Raw genomic sequence first — 21107 nt, 5'->3', positions numbered from 1 at the left:
CTCTTGTGAAAAGGCAGACTGAGCCAGAGAGAACTCATGATGGTGAATACATGAAGTTAGACAGCACGTCCTACCTGTGTGACCTCGTGGGGTGTGGGCGTTGGGTGCTGTCCTGGGGCTTGAAATCAGCTCTCAGTCCTTGGTGGTGGCTCTGTTCAGTGTGAGTGGTCCTGGAGCATCAGTGATGAGATGAGGAATGTCTGTGCTTGCCCCCACAGCTCTGGCTGTGGGACAGTTTTCCTTGGAGTGTCCACGTCCTCCCAGCTTCAGTGTGGATGGTGGTTCCTAAAGTGCAATTACAGAGCAGGGGAGTTCTCATCACCCAGGGACAGCTGAGGGGCTGGGCAGCTGCACAGAGCAGGCCTGTCCCACCACTTGGCAACAGGAAAGATGCACAAATGTGGAGCTGTTCCATGATTCATGGAACAATAATCCAGTTTCTCAATGATTTATGTTTTCTCTTTGCATCTTGATGGAAGCAGGTTGGAAGGATTTTGGGTGCTGACATATCAAACTGCATCATCTTCACCTTCTGGTAAAAGAAAAGGCCAAAGAAAATGCCTCGAACAGTCTCTCTGTTGAATCTAGGAATGTTGTGCAGGGATCTGTAATAACCTGAGATATGGCTTAGCAGGATTATGAAGCTTTTAACTTCCCTGAGGTTTCATTTGTCGTTGCCATGGCTGTGCAATGGCACGTCCTGGTTCGCTTTGTGCAGGAACTGTGCTCCCCCAGCATGCCCAGCACTGCTCCCCTGCCTTGCTCCTGCACTGACCCTGATAGTGTGGATTCCAAAAAGGGGTGGAAAGCAGGATATTCAAGCTGTGTTTCTAAGCTGACACGGACAGTGAATCGTGTTAAAGGAGAAGTGATGTGTGAGTGCCTGAGCTTCAGGGCTTTAGTTCCCAAAAAGTGAGTGCAGAACAGCTTGTCTCACCAGACCACAACCCTTCAGAGAGTGCTCTGCTGCTTTAGGGCTGCAGATGCTGGATGTTAAAGTGTCTTGGTGAAACAGAGGGGTTTTCTCTTGTGTGTCACTCCAATGGCAAACACAGAATGGCACTCAGAGGGGCTTTGCACATACTCTTTAAAAGGAGAAGTGAAATACTTGATGTTTTAATTTCCCTCCCAGTGGAAGGTGGGTAAGTAGACCTTTGTGCCAGGATTAGTGCCTTTTAATTACGACATGACAGGTTTTATTCTGTTAAAGGCAACATCTATCATTGTGATAATTTTGAAGTGCTTCAATAAAGTGTTGTTGAAAACCATTTTTTTGCATATTCATCTGTAGTAGGACAACTGCTTTTATTATTGTTAGAAATATCTAAGAACCTTCATTACCTAATTGTGGGAAGCATTTGGGTAGCTTTAACTACGTAACTTCATCTGGAGAGTGACTGGAAACCTCGTGCTCAGTGGGGGCAACTTTGGGAGGTCAGGCTGTGAAATTCCCATTTCTGATTATTTTTGCTCTGGTACTGGAAGCATTGGTTGGTCTCATTTGTGTTTCTCTCTGAAAAGGCCCATTGGGTTGAAGTTTCTAAACCATATCGTTCAACAAACAGCAAATACATCAGTAGAGCAAGAAAATGTTGTGGTGTGTGAAGTTTAAAGCTGAACTTGGTTCTCACAGGTCTCAAGAGTAAGTAAACTGCTATGGTGCTTTTGTGTAATTGTGTTAACTTGGGGTCTGGATACTTCAGCCTTTGCAACAAGGAGAAATTTTCCTCTTTATTTAGAGTAAATAATGAATCCCCTTCTTAGTTTGAATAACATTTAAAAGATCCATTAATTCTGCAGACTGAGGAAGGGAATTGAAAGATTGACCAAGCTAGAGGACTTTGTCCAACGTCAGTGTACAGAAGTGTGGATGGACCAGTGAGTGTGATACTTGTTCTGGTTTAGATTTATTCATTCTACTGTTTCTGTTAAAATAATTGGAAAACAAAGATCTCACTTACAAACTACAATACAGGCTGAAGACAGATCATTATTGTCTGGTTGTCTGTCTATGCGTAGTAAGTCCTTTATTTTTTTCCCCTGTGTGGGTATTTTTCATATTCTGTGCCATTTCCTTGGAACAGATCAGGCACTTTGGTAAAAGGATGCAACACCAGAGTGAACAGGGCAGCTCAGTTCAGTGACAAGTGACCTGTTCACAGCCACTTACTCGGATGCTGTTGAGGTTGCTGGGGTAGCTCGGAGCTGGGTCTCCCCTTTACTTCCCCCAGCTGTGGTTGCTTTCTGTTCTTTCGCTTATCTTCAAGGGGTTTGGTACTGCCAGCACTGCCGGAGTGTGTTCACTTTCACACCTACACCTGGCGTTTGTCGGCTCTTCTATTGCTGCAGCTCTCCGACCCGCAGCTGCCTCGGAGCTGCTCCGCTCTCCCCGAGCCCGTCCCACCGGCTCACCAGTGCTGCGGTCACACCTTGCTGCTCCGTTTGCCACGTTGTTGTCCAGTGCGTTCTGGCACTGTGCGATGGAAATCCCTGTGGCCATCTCCTCCACGATGCTGGCCCGGCAGCGTGGCTTGGCTTCCTCCCACCCCAGTTCCCTGCTGCCCGAGGAGCGCGGCTCCTGCCCTCGCCGGGGCTTGTTCCCTGCCGTGTTCTGTGGCCCCAGGGTAGGCCGAGGGTCTTCTAGTGCCCCGCGTGGGGTGAGCGGGGCTGGGCTGCAGGAGCTGCGGGTCACGCGTGTCGCAGAACCGCAGGATCGCTGAGGCTGGAAAAGACCCAAAAGATCATCGAGTCCCAGCTGTGCCCGATGCCCACCCTGTCCCCAGCCCAGAGCACTGAGTGCCACCTCCAGCCCTTCCTTGGGCACCTCCAGGGATGGGCACTCCAAACCTCCCCGGGCAGCCCCTTTCCATGGAGGTAAATTCCCCCTGCTGTCCAGCCGCTGTCACCGGCACTCCCGGGGCCTTTCCCAGTTCTGCAGCCGCTCGGCCCCAGCCCGGAGCGCTCCGGGGGTGGTTGTGACCGCAGGGCAGGGCCCGGCACCGGAGCAGGGCCCATCGCCCGGCTCTGTCCGGGGAGGCCGCGCCGTTGTCCGGTCCCGCCCTGACCCTACGCCCGGGCGGAGCCGCGGCCGCGAGCCGTGCCACGACAGCCCCGCGCGCCCCGCCCCTTTAAGGTGGCCGGGCGCTGCCCTTGAGTGACACACCGCGCGCCCTGTGGCCGGCGGCCGCTCCCCCTTCCGCGCCGGCTCCACCAATAGCAGTGCGGCGTGGGCGGCCCTTGCGCCGCTCCGGCCCGCGGTTCCTGTCCGCTCTTAAAGGGGCCGCGGCAGGGCGCGGGCGGCGCCGCTGCGCTATGCGCGGGCGGCCATGCGATGGCGGTCGGTGGTGCTGGGGCTGCTGCTGCTGCGGCTCGGGCTGCAGGCGCTGCTGACGCTGCTGCCCGCGCTGGCCCGCGGGCTCTGCCTGCACCCGCACCTGCCCTGCCCCGGCCCGCGGCCGCCCGCGCTGCCCGGCCCGCCCGTGGGCTCTGCGGGCCGCGAGGCCCGGCTGTGGGGCGCGGCGGCGGGCGGCGATGAGTACGAGCGGCGCTACAGCGGCGCCTTCCCGCCGCAGCTGCGGGCGCGGCTGCGGGACGCGGCCCGGGGCATGTTCGTGTTCGGCTACGACAGCTACATGGAGCACGCCTTTCCCCGCGACGAGCTCGACCCTCTGCACTGTCGCGGCCGCGGGCCCGACCGCCGCGACCCGTGAGTGCGGCCGGGGGATCGGGGCCGTGGGCACGTCCGTGGGATGCCGGGGTGGGCGCGGGGCGCGGGGTGGCACCGCTCCGTGTGTCTGTCCCCCAGGCGGCCGGGCTGGGCCCAGCCTCCTCCCAGTGCTGCCCTGCGACAGGGCAGTTGGTAATGGCCATAAGCTAAAATACAAGAAGTTCCACCTCTGTATGAATCACGGGATGGTTTGGGTTGGAAGGGACCTTAAAGCCCACCTAGTGCCACCCCTGCCATGGCAGGGACACCTCCCACTGTCCCAGGCTGCTCCAAGGCCCAATGTCCAGCCTGGCCTTGGGCACTGCCAGGGATCCAGGGGCAGCCCCAGCTGCTCTGGGCACCCTGTGCCAGGGCCTGCCCACCCTCCCAGGGAACAATTTCCTGCTAATATCCAATGTCAACCTACTCCCCTTAAGTTTGAAGCCATTTCCTCTTGTCCTGTCACTCCAGTCCCCTCCATATTTCTTGTAGTCTCCCTTCAGGTACTGGAATAAACTTTTTTCCATGGTGGGGCAGAGCCATGGAACAGCTGCCCAAGGAGTCATGGAGCCTTCCCTCCTGGAGACATTCCAAACCCACCTGGACACATCCCTGTGTCACCTGCTCCAGGTGACCCTGCCTGGGCAGGGGGTTGGACTGGATGATCTGCACAGATCCCTTCCAACCCTAACGGTTCTGTGATTCTGCTCTTCCAGCTCCAACCTGAACATCAATGATGTGCTGGGGAACTACTCCCTGACGCTGATCGACGCGCTGGACACGCTGGCGGTGAGTCCTTGGGGTGAGGACACTGCCCTGGTCACCCTGGAACCTGCCCTGGTCACCCCAGGGACTGCCCTGGCTGGGGGTGCTCCCCAAGGCGTGGCTGGGTGTGTGGTGGCAAATAGCTGGATCACAAGCTAACAGCTGGATCACAAACCAGCAGTGTCATACGGGGGTAAGAGAATGACAGTAGCTGGAGATGTGTCAGCAGGGATTTCCAGAGGAGACAGGAAATTTTGAAGCTCCTCCCCAAGGTTCAGACGAGATTATCTTTTGGGATATGCCGTTGTTCTGGTGCTCAGGATGGGTGGATTTGAACTGGGACTGCTGAGAGGTCCATCAGGAGGAGGGCTCCTTGTGTACACAATAACTGGAAGAGCTCTGGTTGTTTCACTTGGCAGAGACGGCTTGACTGACACACAGATCTGTGTGAAGAGTGGTGAAAGGAAGGAGGGGAAAACCTATAAAGCTGCTTGTCCCCTGCATTTCTGATAAAACTGGAAGATAATGTGAGGAGCAGCTCAGTTTTCTGTTAGTAGTACCAGGGTATGGGGTCATGAGGAAGAGCCCCCTCCCTGGGCATATTCAGTGACCCCAGTAGGTTTCATTATTCTCACCTGTGCAGCCAGGGCAGGTTTGTGCCTTCTGGAGTGTCGGCGCTCACTGGTGTGCTGGAGCCATGGGGGATGTGTATCTTCTCTGGTGCAGAAGGTGCTTTGTGCACTTTGGGATATCAAACCCTTCCTATTCTACCCTGGGACTGCAGTAGTGGAGAGGAGCTGCTTGAGCAGGGCAGCTCGGAGCAGAACTGAAAGCAGAAGTGGGGGAAATGCTGGGTTTTACTGAAAGAGAAGTTTGGGATCTGTGATCAGCTATGTGGCTGATAATGGTGCCTTTCTGTCCTCCACCACCAGTGGGGCAGTGCATAAGGTCTTTTCTCAAATATAAAGCTTCTAGTTGCTCAAGTCTCTTGTGTTTGAGAAGCTGCTGCATGGGGGAAGCCTGTTCTGCTCCTCATTGCTCCAATGAAACATGTGGTGCTTCCCCACTGCGTCTGGTAATGGGGAGAGCTGGCACCTGGTGCTTTGGTTAAAAATCTAGGTATGGTCCCTGTAAACCAAGTGTTTTCATGAACTCAGGCAAGCAGGAACCTGTGTTTTCATTCCACATTGCTGCTCCCTTAAAGCTCAGGCTGAATTTACATCTGTCTCTGGATGCAGTGGAAATCACTTCCTAGGTTAGACCTGTAGGAAGCAGGCACAAGGGAACCCTTGGATGTGCAGTGTTGGGTCAGGAACCTGATAGGGTGGACTTGCCTTTGGTCACATAAACATCAAATCAGACTTCATTGTTGTGCAAGTTATGTTATGCATCAAGCTAAACTTAACTCTTGGATCAATAGTTCAGACAGTTTGAACACTCAGTGTGCTAAATCTGACTGCTGGTCTAAGATGTGAACTTGCCATTCTCTTCTCCAGCCCTCTTCCCCAAGCAGCAATTGTACAAAAGAGCTTTGTTTTTCTGTAAAAGGTGATGGGAAACTCCTCTGAATTCCAGAAGGCAGTGAAGTTGGTGATTGACACAGTTTCTTTTGACAAAGACTCAACAGTCCAAGTTTTTGAGGCAACAATCAGGTATGTGGTGCTGAGTTTCTGTCTTTAAAGCAGTAACACGGTTAAAGACCTGGTGTATGTAATGCAAAGTCAAATCATTGATTATGAGGTCTTTGGCAGGCTTTAGTCCATAATTGTTCCTCAAGTAAGCTGTTTCTTAATCTTCTATGAAAATATTCCATCCTTTCATATTGGAAACTATTTTAATCAGTGCTGTGTGCCCTGGAGCAGTGAGTCAGTGATTGTCTCTGTGCAGACTCTGCTTTTTTGTTGTTGCTCTTGCAGCAGAGACTCAGATCTGTGCACAACAAACAACCCTGGGACAGCTTTTCCTGGGTCTGTTTTTCTTTCGTGGACTCCTGCTCACTTTCACTTTCGTTTCAGATGCAAAACAGACCCATCTGTCTTGGAAATGGGTTTAGATGCTGTCTGATTTTAAAAGGTTTCATTTTCTGAGTGTCTCAAACAGTGTTTATTCCTGCTTCACTTGGCTAGGCATTCTTTTTGCTGAGTACTAAGTTTATGTAACACCCTTCCTGCCATTTGCAGGGCCAAGGAGCTGTTCCCTCCTAAATAGCCTTGTTACAAGAGCTCCTGGGTTAGGTAAATTTTGCAGAACCAGGTTTTGGTACACTGTGGCTGACAACAGCATGACTTCTACATGTTTTCACTACTGGTGGGGGAAACCCCACCATGGGTCATTTTCTGTAGTGCCTGTAAGGAGCACAAAGTAATAATTCTGACAGACATGACACCAGTAAGGTGTTTAGGTGACAAATGAAGTTCAGAACAGACTGAAAACCTGAATTTTCCTTTTCCCACAGGGTTTTGGGAAGCCTGCTGTCTGCCCACATCATAATCACAGACACCAAGCAGCCCTTTGGTGACATGACCATCAAGGATTATGACAATGAGCTGTTGCATTTGGCTCATGACCTGGCAGTGAGGCTGCTCCCAGCCTTTGAGAACACCAAAACTGGCATTCCCTACCCTCGGGTGAGTGGACACAGCAGCCCTGGGGGGAAATAGACTCAAAGCAGTTTTTCACCTGTCTTACAACTTAAATCTTGTGCCCTTCTATGTGCACTTGGGGTATTGAGCCTGCTCTAAGTTATTCTAAAATGACACAGGGGAAACTGCCCTAAGTTTTGGTGACATGGGCAATACAAGTTGCTCCTTCTGTCTGGTAAATGTTTTCCCTGGGCTGATTTTTCACTGTGTTTATTGTTCCCTGTAGGTCAGGAGTCATTTGGTTCTGTGCTGTTTGGCTGGAGCATTCCCTGCCCCGTGTCACACAGCAGCAAACAGTACTGGCATTAACAAGAAACACTGTAAAGGCAAATAGCTGAGGAAAGTGACTTTATTGGTGACTTGCTACTAAAACAATTGTATTGGAATAAAACTCTTCTGAAATATTTATCATACTGGGCTTGGAATTTATAATTTTCCTGAGTGCTGCTCAGTGGGTACTCAATACTTTGGGATTCTTGGATGCTGCAGCCTCTTGTTTTAAGCAGATGCAGTTGGCAAGGAGAAGGCTGTCACTTCTACTGGAACAACCCTAAACTGCAAAACTGTAATTAGCTCTTGCCTGGCTGCTCTTAATTTCTGGAGACAGCAGCACTGCTTTTCCTCCAGACCTGTCAGGCTGTAGAAACATGAATTTTCACTTCTGTTCAGGGTCTGGTAAAGCAGCTGAGGGTGGTGTAACTTCCCTTCAGCTCTGTGTTCTCTGGGGAAGTGGAGGAGCATCCACTAAGGAAGCTTTTGGTTTCAAGAGCACGAACTGAGGGGCAGCAAAGAAGGAGAAGCCTGAATGTTTAGGGGAAAGCATGAAAAAGTGGAGTGGAGCTTGCAAGGATTAGCAAGTACAAGAGAAAAAACAGGATTGCCCACTTTAAGCATGATGCTATAAAGCTGGAAGAAGAATTTCAGGAATTCTACAGGAAAGCTTTCCAAGCAGCAATGGGCTGGTTTTCTCTCTCTGTGACATTCCATGCTGCATATTGTGCAAAAACCACCAAAGAGGCTTGTTCCTAAGTGTGAGGGTGCAGCTGTGAGCACAGCTGGCTGAGGGCCAGCCTGCCTGTCCCTGTTGGCACTGTCGCTGTTCACAGGTGAACCTGAAGAAGGGGGTTCCTCCAGACAGCCACAATGAAACCTGCACAGCAGGAGCTGGATCCTTGCTGGTGGAGTTTGGGATCCTCAGCAGGCTGCTTGGTGACTCCACGTTCGAATGGGTGGCCAGGAGAGCTGTGAAGGCCCTGTGGAGCCTCAGGAGCAATAACACTGGACTGCTGGGTAATGTCTGGGTGCTGCTGTGTCCACTGGCTCTGTGTTCAGCCTGCCTCAGGCTGTGCCAGCAGCCTGCAGTTCCTTCATGTGTCCTAAACTTTGTCCTTCTGCTCCGTCTGTAGCTGTTCAGTCACTTTCTCCATGTGTGCCCAGGGGCTGTGTTGAACAAATGGCACTGTGGGGTTTTGTAAGAAAAATGGAGTCTCTGAGTGACTCCTTAGGGCACACACATCTCAAATAGAATTTTTCACAAAACTGGGAGATGGAACTGAAGGCCCTGATTTGTGTCCCCATTAATGTAATTCAGATTGGCAGATGACTAAAAGTAATTAAAATAACTGCATGTGTGTGGGTGTTCCTCAGATGAATCCACCACTGTAACACTTTATCTGATGTTAATCTTTGATCCTTCCTCCTTGGGAATTTCTGAATGTGTAATATTCCCCCAAGTCTTGACTGGATTGGTTTTCTCTGATGTACTCAGCAACCTCAGACTAAACTTTTTGTTTGTTCTGAAAGGAAATGTTGTGAACATCCAGACTGGTCACTGGGTTGGGAAGCAGAGCGGACTGGGAGCAGGGTCAGATTCGTTCTATGAGTACCTGCTGAAGTCTTACATCCTCTTTGGGGAAAAGGAAGACCTGGAGATGTTCAACGCTGCCTATCAGAACATTCAGAACCACTTGAGGAGAGGGTATGTGATTTGTGTCAGCATCAATTCCTGGAGCAGTGAATCCTCCAGCAAGATGAAACACTGTTTATAGTGCTTTGTGTCATGCCCCAGAAAATCTGTGTTCTCTTTACTTGAAGAAGCAAAATCTCATTTTCATGGTAGTCTCCTCACTCCTCAGCAACCGATCGGGTGCAGAGAAACCAAGCTGGTTCCTGTCCCATTTATAAATGGGTGCAGAGAAACCAAGCTGGTTCCTGTCCCATTTAAGGCTGAGAAAAGTCTGGCACTGCAAAGGAAATGTATTAAATTGGCTGCTTTGTTCTTCTGAAGGCCTGATCTTGCCTAGCATGACTTTTTGGTAGAGATTCTGCTGGCAGAGCTCTAAGATAGGATACATCCCTTTATGAATTAACTTCTCTGAGAGCATGACCGATGTTTTGGTTCCTTTCAAAATGAGCCCAGCACAGCAAAGCAGTGGCTCCTTGCCTTTGCTGGTGGCAGTGCACTGTGCTCTCCTCAAGCAGAGGCATTTCCATGTTGCTCTTGTTCCCTGGCAGTCGAGAGGCCTGCAATGAAGGAGAAGGTGACCCTCCCCTGTACGTGAACGTGAACATGTACACGGGCCAGCTGATGAACACCTGGATCGACTCTCTGCAAGCCTTTTTCCCTGGACTGCAGGTAAGCTTTCCTGCTGCTAAAGGCCAAGTAGAAAGGCTCATCCTAATCCTGGGCTGGGAATGAGTCTGAGCAGTTCTGAGCTGAGCTCCCACCTGTGGGTTTGCATCTGGTGGCTCTGATAAGAGTTCAGTTCAGCTCTGCATTAACTCAACAATGTGGGGAGGCCTGGCCTGCTCCCTGCTGGATCTGAGAGACTCTCAGCATCCCTCTTTTAACCTCAGATTTGTATTCTGTGCTGTGAGGCTGAGCTCTGCTAAAGCTTTTGCTGCAAAGAATGAATACATTAGCACTTTTTTGGGGGGTTATTTTGTGTGTGTTTTATGAGGGGAGAGTTGTGTTAGATGCCACGTTCTCATCTTTGCTGGCTGGCAGCATTAAGTGTGTGTCTCTGGCTGCTGTTGTGCCCAGGTGCTGATAGGAGATGTGGAAGATGCCATTTGTCTCCATGCCTTCTATTATGCCATATGGAAACGCTATGGAGCTCTCCCAGAGAGGTACAACTGGCAGCTGCAGGCCCCAGACGTTCCCTTCTATCCACTGAGGCCGGAGCTGGTGGAGTCCACATATCTTCTTTATCAGGTATTTCACTTCTCTGAGTTACAAACCGTGGCTTGGCCAAAATGGTTTTGTTCAGAAAGTCACTTTTCCCCCCCTGACCTCTGGCCAGCTGAAGTTTGGCAGCCCTGGAGCTGCCTGTTGGCATGTGGAGGTCTCTGGGCAGGCACTGCGGTGTTGTGCAATGTTGTTGCTCTGCTGATTGCTTCAAAAAAAGCCTTTTTTCTAAGGCAGGCAAAAACAACACTTAACAACCTTTTCTAAAAGGTGCTGGCAATTTTTGCAAGGCAGAGACTTGTGACTGCTTAACCAAAATTGTTGTAGTAAATATAACAGCTTTCCTTGCAACACTGTCCAGGCACAGATACAATAAACTAAAATAACTGTCTGCCTACAAGGAAGGTATCAGAGAGTTTGGATTTACTGCAGGTTTAGGATTGCACTAAAGCAAATGTGAGAAGCTTGCACAGGCTAATCCAAGTCATGCTCCTATAAAGATAAATTTGCTGTGTGATACACAAGACTCTGGTACCAATAGGCCTTTGTTGTGTTATTTTTACAAGATTTCAAAATTGCTGACTCTAACTCTTGTCTGTCTTCCTTATTTAGGCCACAAAGAACCCATTTTACCTTCATGTGGGAATGGATATTCTGCAGAGTTTGGAAAAATATACAAAAGCAAAGTCAGTCTTCAATGTTTTTTTCTTCTCTCAGTGCTATATACCTACATTTTATTATACAAATATTATATAGAATCCAGTCTGCCACATGTAGGTAAACCAGAAAACCCAACCCTCCTTGAAAGCCACAAGTGGTGATTTACTTACTGAGCACTTCTTTCTTTCCCATCTGAAAATGAAATTACAGTCCAGTGGCAACTTCGTACCTTCAGAATTTTGTAACTGCCTTTGAAAATGCATTGTTGATTATCAGCTGCTAAAAGCTGCTGAAAATAGTAGTTGGGATTTTTCCTAGGGATCCTGCAAGACTATTTCTCACCTCGTGGTGTTGAGCTGAACTGAGGGATGCCCCCTAAGCCAGAAGCTGTTGCATATCAGCTTCCAGTTCAAGACAGCAGCAGTGAATCCTGACTTTAATACTGAGTAGCTGAACCTCTTGCAAGACTCAGAGCGAAGACAGTGAATTTTTATTCCTTATTATTAACTGACTCATTTTGTAACCAATGTGTAATGATTGGCCAGGTCAAGCATTGCAGTTGAGTGGGGTTCAGGTGATCACAGACCCCTCAGGACCCCAGAACTAATAAGCAATGAGTGCTTGCACAACACAGTTGTTCCCTTTGAACTTCACCCCTGGCAGTTGGAATGGTCTGGAGTAAAGGAATATCTGGGGAGCAGTTTGGGAGCAGGACAGCTGGGAATTAAAGCCAAACCAATGTTCCATGTTGCAGGTGTGGCTATGCCACGTTGCACCACGTGGTGGAGAAGACGAAGGAGGATCGAATGGAGAGCTTTTTTCTCAGTGAAACCTGTAAATACTTGTACCTGGTACGTGTGTGTTCCTCATTGCCAAGATACTGTGCACAAACATGCTAGAGTGAGGAGGTGGGAGGCTATTGATTATTAATTATTAATTAAACTGGGTTGGGCTGGGGGTGGGACGTCATTAATTACAACCTGCTGGGCTCTAGGACTTGTGTATGGGAGTGATTCAGGCTGTGCTCCTCTGCTTTGACCTCACCCCAGTCTCTGAGGTTGGGCAGCTGCCCAGCTGTGGTTCCTGAACCTGGAGAGCTGGAAAGGAGAGGGGACAGGACCGGAGGAAGCTGCTGCTCAGCTCTGAGCTAACTGCTGCTTGTAGCCCTCCTGCCTGGAGCAGCCTCTGCTTTCTCCCCACCGGGCTTTGGCACTCCCAGGAGAAAGCATTTGGGCTGACATTACCTAAGCCCCTGCTCTCAATCTCCCTTAGTGCAGAAAACCAAATAAATCTATGACTGAGTGGATGCCAGCCTAGAAGTGCCTCACAGAGCAGCTTAGAAAATAAGGGCACTTCAAGTTGTGTGCAAAGATTTCCTTCTGCTCTCCTCTTTTAACTGCTCAGATCAATCCCTTGCATTAAGACGATTTATTTCCATTTGCTCCAGCATTATTTAGCACTAAAAGGTGTTTTTGTGTGCTCCTTCAATGCGTGAATACCTGTTTGCAACTCCTCATTACTGGGACATGAAGGGTGCTGCACACCAACAATGACTGTCTCTCCCATCTCTCGTTTAGTTGTTTGATGAAGAGAATCCAGTGCATAAATCTGGGAATAAGTTCATGTTTACTACTGAGGGCCACATCGTGTCTGTGGATGAGCGTTTCCGGAACTCGCTGTGGGAAGACATCCTCCCTGGAGAGGAGGACAGCGCCGAGAAAACCAAACCCACGGAGCTGAAGGCAGCCAACTTCAGCTCCAACGTAAGGAACGCACAGGCTGCTCCTGCCTTGGGGATGGAGGAGGGGCAGGCAGGACAAAAAGAGCCATTTGGAAGTGGTACTGTAGACAATTTCCTTTAGGCATGTTAAATATCTGAGAAGCTCCCGTGAAAAGCACTTGCAGCAGCAGCAAAAATGGGATCATGTGAGGGATTGTGGTGAGAGTGAAACCTGTCCCCTTTGAAGTATTTTGCAGCAATTTTTTTTGTTCTTTGTTAATTTATTTCCAGTTATTTTTCCCTTCCCCTTTGCCCTTAAAACTCTGCAGTGCTGCTGTCAGGAGGAGAGGGAGAAGCAGAGGGTCATTTAAACCAAGCTTTGTCTTCCTCAGGGTGGTTTTGGGGGTGTAAAGGGGACCTTTCTTAGCAAGGCCTCAACTGAGCCCAGAGCTGTGAGCTCCAGTGCCCATCACCAACCAAAACAGATCTGGTTTTAATCAGGGCATCACAGAATGGTTTGAATTGAAAGGACTTTGAAGGTCATCTCATTCCACCCCCATGGGCAGGGACACCTTCCACTAGAGCAGTTACAGAACAATGTTTTTAAACCTCTGCTGGTAGGTTCTGGTGTGGTTCCTTCCCTCCTCCCCCCAAAACTCCAGAAAAAGAGCATTATTTTAAACATTCACAGTTGTCATAGTGAAGGAAATCTCAGTTGCACAACAAGCTGTGCTGTATGTTTGGAAGCTGCAGCCTGCACTGAGGAAACACTTGCTGCTCATTTATGGGATTTGTGGGGAAGTCTGCAAAGAATGAGGGAAACTTGGGATAAAAAGTGTTATTTGATACAATTTTCTGTACTGGGAGGATCTGAAAGGATTGCAGAGGGATGGGATTGCCTGGGTTTGGATTTGAGATTTTAAAAATATTTAAATTTTCTTAACAGTGTAACAGAGTCCCTGATGAGAGGAGGTACCTGCTGCCCCTGAAGAGCAACTACATGAGACAGATCGACAGGATGGTGGGACTGATCTGAGGGACTCTCCAGGGAAACTTTGGAGGAGCCTGGGATTCCTCTGCAGACATTCCTCCCCCTTCAGCTGCTCCCTGCACAGGCTGAGTGCCCCAGGTGTCCCCTGGGCCTGTGGTCAGCCGTGGACACAAAGGAGATGGAGCTCAGTGCTCCGAGCTGGGGTAACCTCCTGTGCCACCCGAACACACAGCTCTTGTTTCAGGACTTCCTATGAAAAATCTGGTTGCAAATGAAGGCTGAATATGTTTTAAAAGAAAAAGAAGGCAAATTGGCCTGTGCCACTTAGCTACCTCTTTGTGGCTGTGTTACAAATGTCCCTCTAGAGAAGGGTCTGGTGTTTAATTTGAAGTGATCTTGGCTTGGGGAAGGAGGGGGAAAGTGCAATTTTTTACACCAAGTTGAATTATTGAATTTTTCTGACTAGCAATACACAACCTTAAGGTCTACTCAGGTAGGAACCCACTGGGTTTGCTGAAACAAAGCTGCTCTATCTACTCTTGGAAAGATAACTCCTGGTGGTGTAAAAGCTGTTGGTAGAGTCTGATATCCCTCACACACACAGCTGATAGAACACGCAGGGTTGTGAGAGCCTGTAGCTGCAGAAACCAGTGATCAAACCAATCCAGGTGCCTTTTTGGAAGGGAATGGGGGGAGGGAAGGGGGAATTGCAGAGCCACTCAGGCAGAAGTTCCCAAAGTTTCCTTGTTTGCCATGTTTTAGTGCCTTTTCAGGAGAGATGCTGCTAAGAACTGGTGTCACAGTACACGAAGAACAAACTGTTGCACATTCCTGACAGGATTTGTGTTAGTGCCTTAAGTTCTCTTCACTAGCAGGGAAAACTGAGCTTCCTTGGGAAGATGGAAAAGTATTTTAGATGAGCTGGTTGCAAAATACAGTGGAGCCCAAAGTCACTTAAAAAGAGATGATTTCCCTTTTTTGTCTTTTAAGATCCTGGAAGAATATCTGTCTATGAAATTTTGGGAAGAAAGCAGTTAAGGGCTTGAGGGATGACAACAAACTGAGGCCAAAACAACATTCTTAAATATAACAAGTTGGGGGGTTTTTTCCAGTGGTTCCCCGTTGCTTATATACTTCTAACTTTTGACTACAGTTGAAATAGTAAAATGTTATTTTTGGGTTAATGACTTTTAAATTGAGGCTTAAATACCAGGGCAACTTGATCTGCTGTATTTTCACCTTCTTAAAACAACATTGGTTTTCATAAACCACGTGTTGCAACTCAAAACATTTCTAATAAATACGAAGTTTGTGCTGGAGAGGTTATTGTTGAAATCTTTTAATGTACAGATGCATCTCAGGGACTTTGTTATAGGATCTTCTGTTCCATGATAGTTGAATCTTATGTTCAGGCAAAAAAAAAAAAAATCATCAAGTCTTCATGGTCTTAGTGTGTGTGTTTGAAGGGCTGAAGGGTTGGAGGGGGGGAGAGGGAAATCGGTTAAAATTTCCCAAATTATTGCAGTAGAATGGGTTGCCTTAGTGTTTGAAGCAGCTGGTGATTCCAGCTCCTGTAGAATTGGCTTTGTTAATGTATTATTGGAGTGTCTGAGTCACCTGTTTAAAGGAAAACAGGAATTCAGGGTGGTGTGATGCAGAGAGGTGTTGGGAGAGGTTCAGGCTGTGCTTCCCAGCCAGTACAGGGTGAGGAAGGGCAAGAGGATGGACAAAGGCAGGGGGGACCTCTGCTCACCCAGGAGGCACAGGGATCTGGGCTCTGAAATGCTGCTCCTGGGCCAGCACGTCTCATCCAGCTCTGGAATGAGAAGTGGTGGGGTGGGAGCCCAGTGCAGCATCCCACCCTGGCTGTGTAAACTCAGAGTGGCAGTGCTGGGATGGACAGGACACAGGAAGGACAGGACACCAGGACAGACACACCCAAAGTGTGGTGGTGGCTTCTTCTGCTCCTGGTTTGTCCCTGACTCCCAGTTTAGCTCCCTGAATGTGTCACGCTCACCACTATGTGTTTGTGCCTTCTGAACTCCTGAACCCAGGGGAGGGTCCCAGCCCAGGATCATGCATAGAATCCATTCCAAAGTTTTCCAGAGAGAATTCCACGACTGAGAGAAAGTTGCAGAACAATTCTGCCATCCTTGTTTCCTTGTTTTTGCCAGGAATAGTGAAAGGTGGCTGAGAATGGGAGCAGCCCAGGCAGGAATTGCAGCTTCCAGCCAAACATGGTCAGCTTCCCTTGGGAATTGCTTTGGAATTTCTGTTGCCAGGTGATGTGACAGTCATCTTTCCACAGAAATGCTCTTTATCCTCAAGGAAGCTGGTGGTAAAAGACTCTTGTGTTCCTTCAGGAGCCAACTTTTCTTCCTCTTTGCTCTAAAACTGCTTTTAGTACATTTTTACTCTGTAAGGACAGGGCTCCTGTTATGCACTAAAATGAGAGCTTTTGTACAAGTCAATGGCATCAAAATGGAACTGATAACAGTGCTGGAATCACTTGCTGAAACAGACTCTTGTATTTCTTGGTATCATGTGCAATATCAAGTTTTCCTAACTAAAAGTGCCATGTATGCTCAATTGTTATTTATCCAGGAAGTATTTAACTGAGGAGGGAAACTTGGAAGAGGACCAAATGTGCTTGCATGAAATGTCCTGAATTTTCAACACTTGGCTTGCATTTTGCAGATCCACATTAAAAAGTAGCGTGTTTGACTACTCTGATGTGTGTTTGTCTTGTAGGGTGGTTCTTGCAAGGCTTGCAGGGGATCTCCCTGCACCTTCTGTACACTGGGATTTCACCTGGTTTGAGCTGGGATGGCTCCTTCCTGCAGGGGACTAAACCCACCCCACCCCAAAACAACAGGGCTCTTTCTTCTCCCCCGCTCCTCTTTCTGTCCATGAGGATTTGGGGGCAGCTGAGAGCAGGGAGTGATGTGGGATAAATGAAGTGTGGCAGCACCCAGCCTCGTGAGCAGGTCCTGACCTCCCTGCTGTGATTCCCAATCCTTTGTCCAATCAGTCCGTGAAGCACCTGGTTCAGGTGGGAATTCTGCACCAAGAGCCTTGCTGGGCTCTCTGCAGCCTGTGGATAACCACCCTGGGAAACAGCTCATGCTGGGTTTGAGAACAGGAACGTGGAAATGTGCTGTCTGACCATCACTTTGATTTATGGGTTCTCTTTTGCTGCCTTTTCCTCCTGGATTTGTTTTCTCTCTGATTGGCATTATCTCTTGTGTTGTTTCCTGGTTTGTAGTCCTGGTTCAGAGACTGCTGGAGCTGACAGGACGCTTGCTGTGTCTCCTGATCAAACTCCACGTTCCAAGGAAATGCCTGTTGAACATCAGTGATGGCAATTTTGCAGTGGTTTTAAAGTTCCTCTGGGTTTTTGGATAATGAGATCTTTGCCTTTTGTTACTTTTGTTGCATTCAGACTTCCAAGTGTCAGTTCCAAAGTGAGTGTAAAGGGGCTGAAATCCTGATTTTGGGGCAAGTACCCCAGCTCTGATGTTTTCACAGTGGTTGCACATTTACCAGTGGAGTCACTGCCCTGAGCTGCTGTTTACTGTCATTCCTTATCTTGTCTTGCTGCCTTATCTGCTTCCAGAGGGTCGGTCTGAAGTGGGACTGAGTGCTTTGACTGCAGCTTTTCCAGCCCACATTTAACAAATTACCTCAAAAAAGCCACTCTGCCATTGTTGCTGTCCTGAGAGATCGGAGTGTAGTAAGATCGTCTGTGATACAAGATTTAAAATCCAAAAATGCGCATAAAACCTCGCTGTTTGGGGGTAAAATGCATCGGACTGACTGGGTTTTGGAGCAGAGCAGAGGTCTGTGCTGCTGTAGCTCCGGTTTGCTTCCAGCAGAGCCCTCCCTTGCGCCGCGGTTGAGGTTTGGCTGTGCCACAGCAGCGCAGAAACCTCGGTGTCCCCAGGGCGGAGCGCTGGCAAAAGCAGCTTTCGAGCTTCCTGGGGAAAATGCGGGATTATCCCTGCCCGGGGAGCTGCCAAGGGTCACCGAGTGGGAAAGGGGGAATGGCACTTCTCACTCCTAGCGATGTTTACCTTTATCCGGCCGTGGAACTGCTTTCAGGGAGGGATTTTGTGCCACTGATCACCTCTTGAGGGGTTCATTCGCCTAAAAGACCTCAGCAAACGTTCCCTGGGAGCTGCTTTGTGCCCCTTCAGCCTCGTTTGTCCCCACGCTGATGAGAGGCCATTGGTTTGGAACCATTTTACTGAAAAGCACCTTTCCCCCCCCCAAAGATCTGGGATTTCTGTTGCCTTACGTTCTGCTCGGCTGTGCAAGAACAGCTCCGGGGAGCTGCTCCAGCCCCGGCGGAGCATTCCAGTGGCCAGAGCTGGTCACTCCCAGTTTCCAGGGGGAAGCAGCAGGACTGGTTCTTCAAACAGCAACCCAGGGAAGTTATTTTCCGTTTAGGTGATGCTGATAAGGGGGGAAAGGCACCAGTATGGCGCAGTCCTCAGCTGGTGAGGATGCTCTGACCTCCTGCACAAGCCACAGGTGGGAACTGCCCTGGGGACTGGGAGAACTGGGAGAGCTGGGAGCAGCCCCAGTCCAGCCTTGGTGATCAGGGGTGGATTTAGTGGGTCCAGGAAGGAGCACCCGTCTCCATGGGGAGCAACTGGTGGGACTGGGAGTGCCCCAGTGCCCCCCTGCCCTGGGGAGAGCAGAGATTGTGGGGAGCACTCCCTGGAATTGGGAGGTTGTGGGGAGAATTCCCTTGGCTTTTGGACATCATAGGGAGAGCTCCCTTGGCTTTTCCACACTGGAGGCAGGTGCTCTAAAAACACAAAAAAAAACCCCAGACAAATTAAATGGAAAAAAAAATTTCAGTTTATTAATACTTTTGAATAATTGAAATTACTCGCTGGGTAAGGCCCAGAGGCTTTCCAATAATGGCAATCTGCATACTGTTAATTATTTATAATGTTCATTTGGGCTAAGTCATTGCTAACATGAATAGCTCTTGGAGAGCTCCATGAATCATCATCCTCGTGGTGTGACAGCAGTGTGGTTCTGTCACAGAGCTGTGTTTTGTTAACTTCACATGGAATACAAAACTCATGAAAAAACACTGCTTTTCCCCCTCCTCTGTTTCAGAGGAGAGGGATTTTTTACAGTAGCCTTCAGGAGGAAAAATTAACTCTAGAAGGAGTATTTAAATAAGCGTTTTTAATAGATCAAATATCCCCGTGCTCGCAGACGCTGCTTAATGAGAAAACAAATTGTGTGGGAGCTACAGATTCTCTTTTTTTAATATTTATGTGCAAATGATTCCCTCTCCTTTCCTTTTGCTTCCCTCCCTGCAGCTGAGTGCACGGATACACCACGGCAGAGCCAGGACCTGGGGGAGCTGGTGGAGGGTAGGAAGGATAATGATCCATAATTTGGTGGCAGAAAAATCAGATTCAACAGAGTTGGAGCTGTTTGGTTTTTTTTTTTTTCCTTTTTTTTTTCTTTTTTCCTTTGCTTTATTTTCCTTCTTTTTCCCTTTGCATTATTTTCCTGCTTTTTCCTCCCTTCTTCTCTCTCTTCTTTTCTTCCCTTCTTTCCTCATTTCCTTTCCCTTTTTCCTTCTTTTTTTCCCTTTCTTTTTTTTCCTGGCTGGGAATGTGTGATAAGGAGAAGGAAAGGAGGTCTGATGTCAGATCTGAGATTCCCTGGAATTCAGGCCGTTGGGGTGTGAATGGAGGTCACAGAGATTTGGGGATAATCCCCTGTGTCCCAGTCCTGTTTTATCCACGGCCTCCTCATCCTGGGAAAGTGCAGATGGAACACAGGGGCAGAGCAAGGATGGGTCCATCAAGGGGGTCTAGAAGGTACATTGAAAACATCAGAAATGCCATTAAAAATTTTTAACTCATTATTTTCATTTATTCCTGCACTCTGTCAGCTGGACGGGCCATGATCATCAAAAATCACATTTTGGGGGACAAAACCACGCTCAGCCCATCCTTCCCCTTTCTATTCCAGCTTTCTCTTCAGCTTTACCCTGGAATGATTTCTCCTCAGTGCAGAGGAATGCTTCAGCTCGGTGATTAATTAGTATTGCTATTAATACAAGATGCAATTGCATTGGATTAATCTATCTTATTGGTCAGGCTTTAATTAATTAGGTAATAAAAGCAACCCTTAAAAAGCCCCTTTGAACGCTGGTTAATGAAACCCATGGATCTACTTATTAAGAATTAAAACCTTTCTCTCTTTGATACTTCTCTGCTTTATTAAACTCTGCTTTGCGTGGTTTGTCCCATCAATAACGAGGCTCTTTCTTCTGAATTGCTTGGTGCGAGCCAAGAAATCCCCTATTATCTAATTGGGGACAGCTCTGCCTGCTCAATAAATGCAGCAGCAGCAAAAGCCATTTGTTCCAGGCATTTTGTGTTGTTATTGTTATTAAAAAGCTCCGGTCTCGTACACCCCACACCCGTTTCCACATTAAAAAATCTTCTCTGCAGATGAAGAACTGGTTGCACCCCCGGGCTGGGAAGCCTGGGGCAGCTGCAGGCCCCGGTGGGACACAGCCTGCCTCGATCCCAAAGTGCTGGAGGAGAACACCCTTCTGGGGAGTTTGCTCCGTTTGGATGCATCCATCCCCTCCCTCCTCTGCATTCTCTGCTCCACCATTATTTTGGTCCCAACAGGTTGTGAGCAGTGGATGGAGCCGTGCTGCCTCCTGTGTTCCAGGAGGGGTGGGATAAAACCATAAACCAGGCTCCTGCTTTGTTTCCTGCCATTGCCTTGCCTTCCTCCTGCCCAGGGATTCCACTGGCATTCGCTGTGAGGAAAGCTCAGGGAATTCTCCTGCAGGGGCAGCTTGGAGGTTTTTAATGCTGGAAGAACCCAGAGGTTCTCTGTTTGTGTTTCACCCTCTGTGTCAAAACATTTCTGGTTGTAGCGTGGAAGGAGCTGGAATTCCATGATTTCTGGCTGTATCCTCAGTGATTCGCTCCAGCTGTTCCCCTGCCTGGCTTCTCCAGCTTTTCCAGCTGATTTAGCCTGTAAATCCATGGTTTTCCAAGGCAGAGTCAACCCCATGCTTTGCCCATTAGGACAGATGGCAACAGGGGGTGCAGGAAAGCTTTTTCTAAGAAACAACGAATTTAGAGAAAGCCAAGGAGGCACAAAGTGATTCTCAAGATCTAATTATTCCAGGGAATGAAAGCCAGCCAGGCTGCTTGAACTTGCCTGCTCAGGGTTATATTAATATGAAGCGTTTAATCATTAGGGAGATGGAATTAGTTCACCCAAATTGATCTCTAAGCTGAGCTGGAAAGTTGGACACAGTAATAATTCCATAAACTTCCTCAGAATAATAATTTTCCTGGACAATTATGCTGAAGGACATCACCTTGAGGGGCTCTGGTATCCACGTGTGCTGCACCTGGGAAGAGAGATGGAAA

At 48.7% G+C, this 21107-nt stretch overlaps 1 protein-coding gene and 1 long non-coding RNA gene across 3 annotated transcripts; one reads left to right on the top strand and one right to left on the bottom strand.

Moving 5' to 3' along the window:
• Positions 1-1888: 1888 nt before the first annotated feature.
• Positions 1889-3207, bottom strand: LOC121657542. The gene is made up of 2 exons (XR_006013663.1): positions 2825-3207; positions 1889-2722 (listed from the first exon to the last, which is right to left on the bottom strand). It is a non-coding gene; the product is annotated as an uncharacterized LOC121657542 (long non-coding RNA).
• Positions 3208-3289: 82 nt separating this feature from the next.
• EDEM1 (ER degradation enhancing alpha-mannosidase like protein 1) lies at positions 3290-16398 on the top strand. Of its 2 annotated transcripts, none has more exons than XM_042013327.1 (12): positions 3290-3706; positions 4423-4495; positions 6020-6123; positions 6927-7098; positions 8220-8403; positions 8917-9091; positions 9628-9748; positions 10157-10327; positions 10913-10986; positions 11715-11811; positions 12538-12723; positions 13627-16398. In XM_042013327.1, exons 1-12 carry the CDS (start codon positions 3327-3329, stop codon positions 13714-13716), a joined length of 1827 nt encoding a protein of 608 aa, XP_041869261.1. In that variant the 5' UTR covers positions 3290-3326; the 3' UTR covers positions 13717-16398. The 2 variants fall into 2 exon arrangements, with proteins under 2 accessions (XP_041869261.1, XP_041869270.1); XM_042013336.1 differs by lacking the exon at positions 3290-3706 and adding an exon at positions 4233-4336.
• The last annotated feature ends 4709 nt before the right edge of the window (positions 16399-21107 follow it).

The sequence above is a fragment of the Corvus kubaryi genome, unplaced genomic scaffold (genome assembly GCF_017639235.1).
Source record: "Corvus kubaryi isolate FWS band 111438036 unplaced genomic scaffold, C.kubaryi_AGA036_p1.0 136, whole genome shotgun sequence".
NCBI classification, from domain to species: domain Eukaryota; kingdom Metazoa; phylum Chordata; class Aves; order Passeriformes; family Corvidae; genus Corvus; species Corvus kubaryi.
This window is presented reverse-complemented; position numbering and strand designations above follow the sequence as displayed.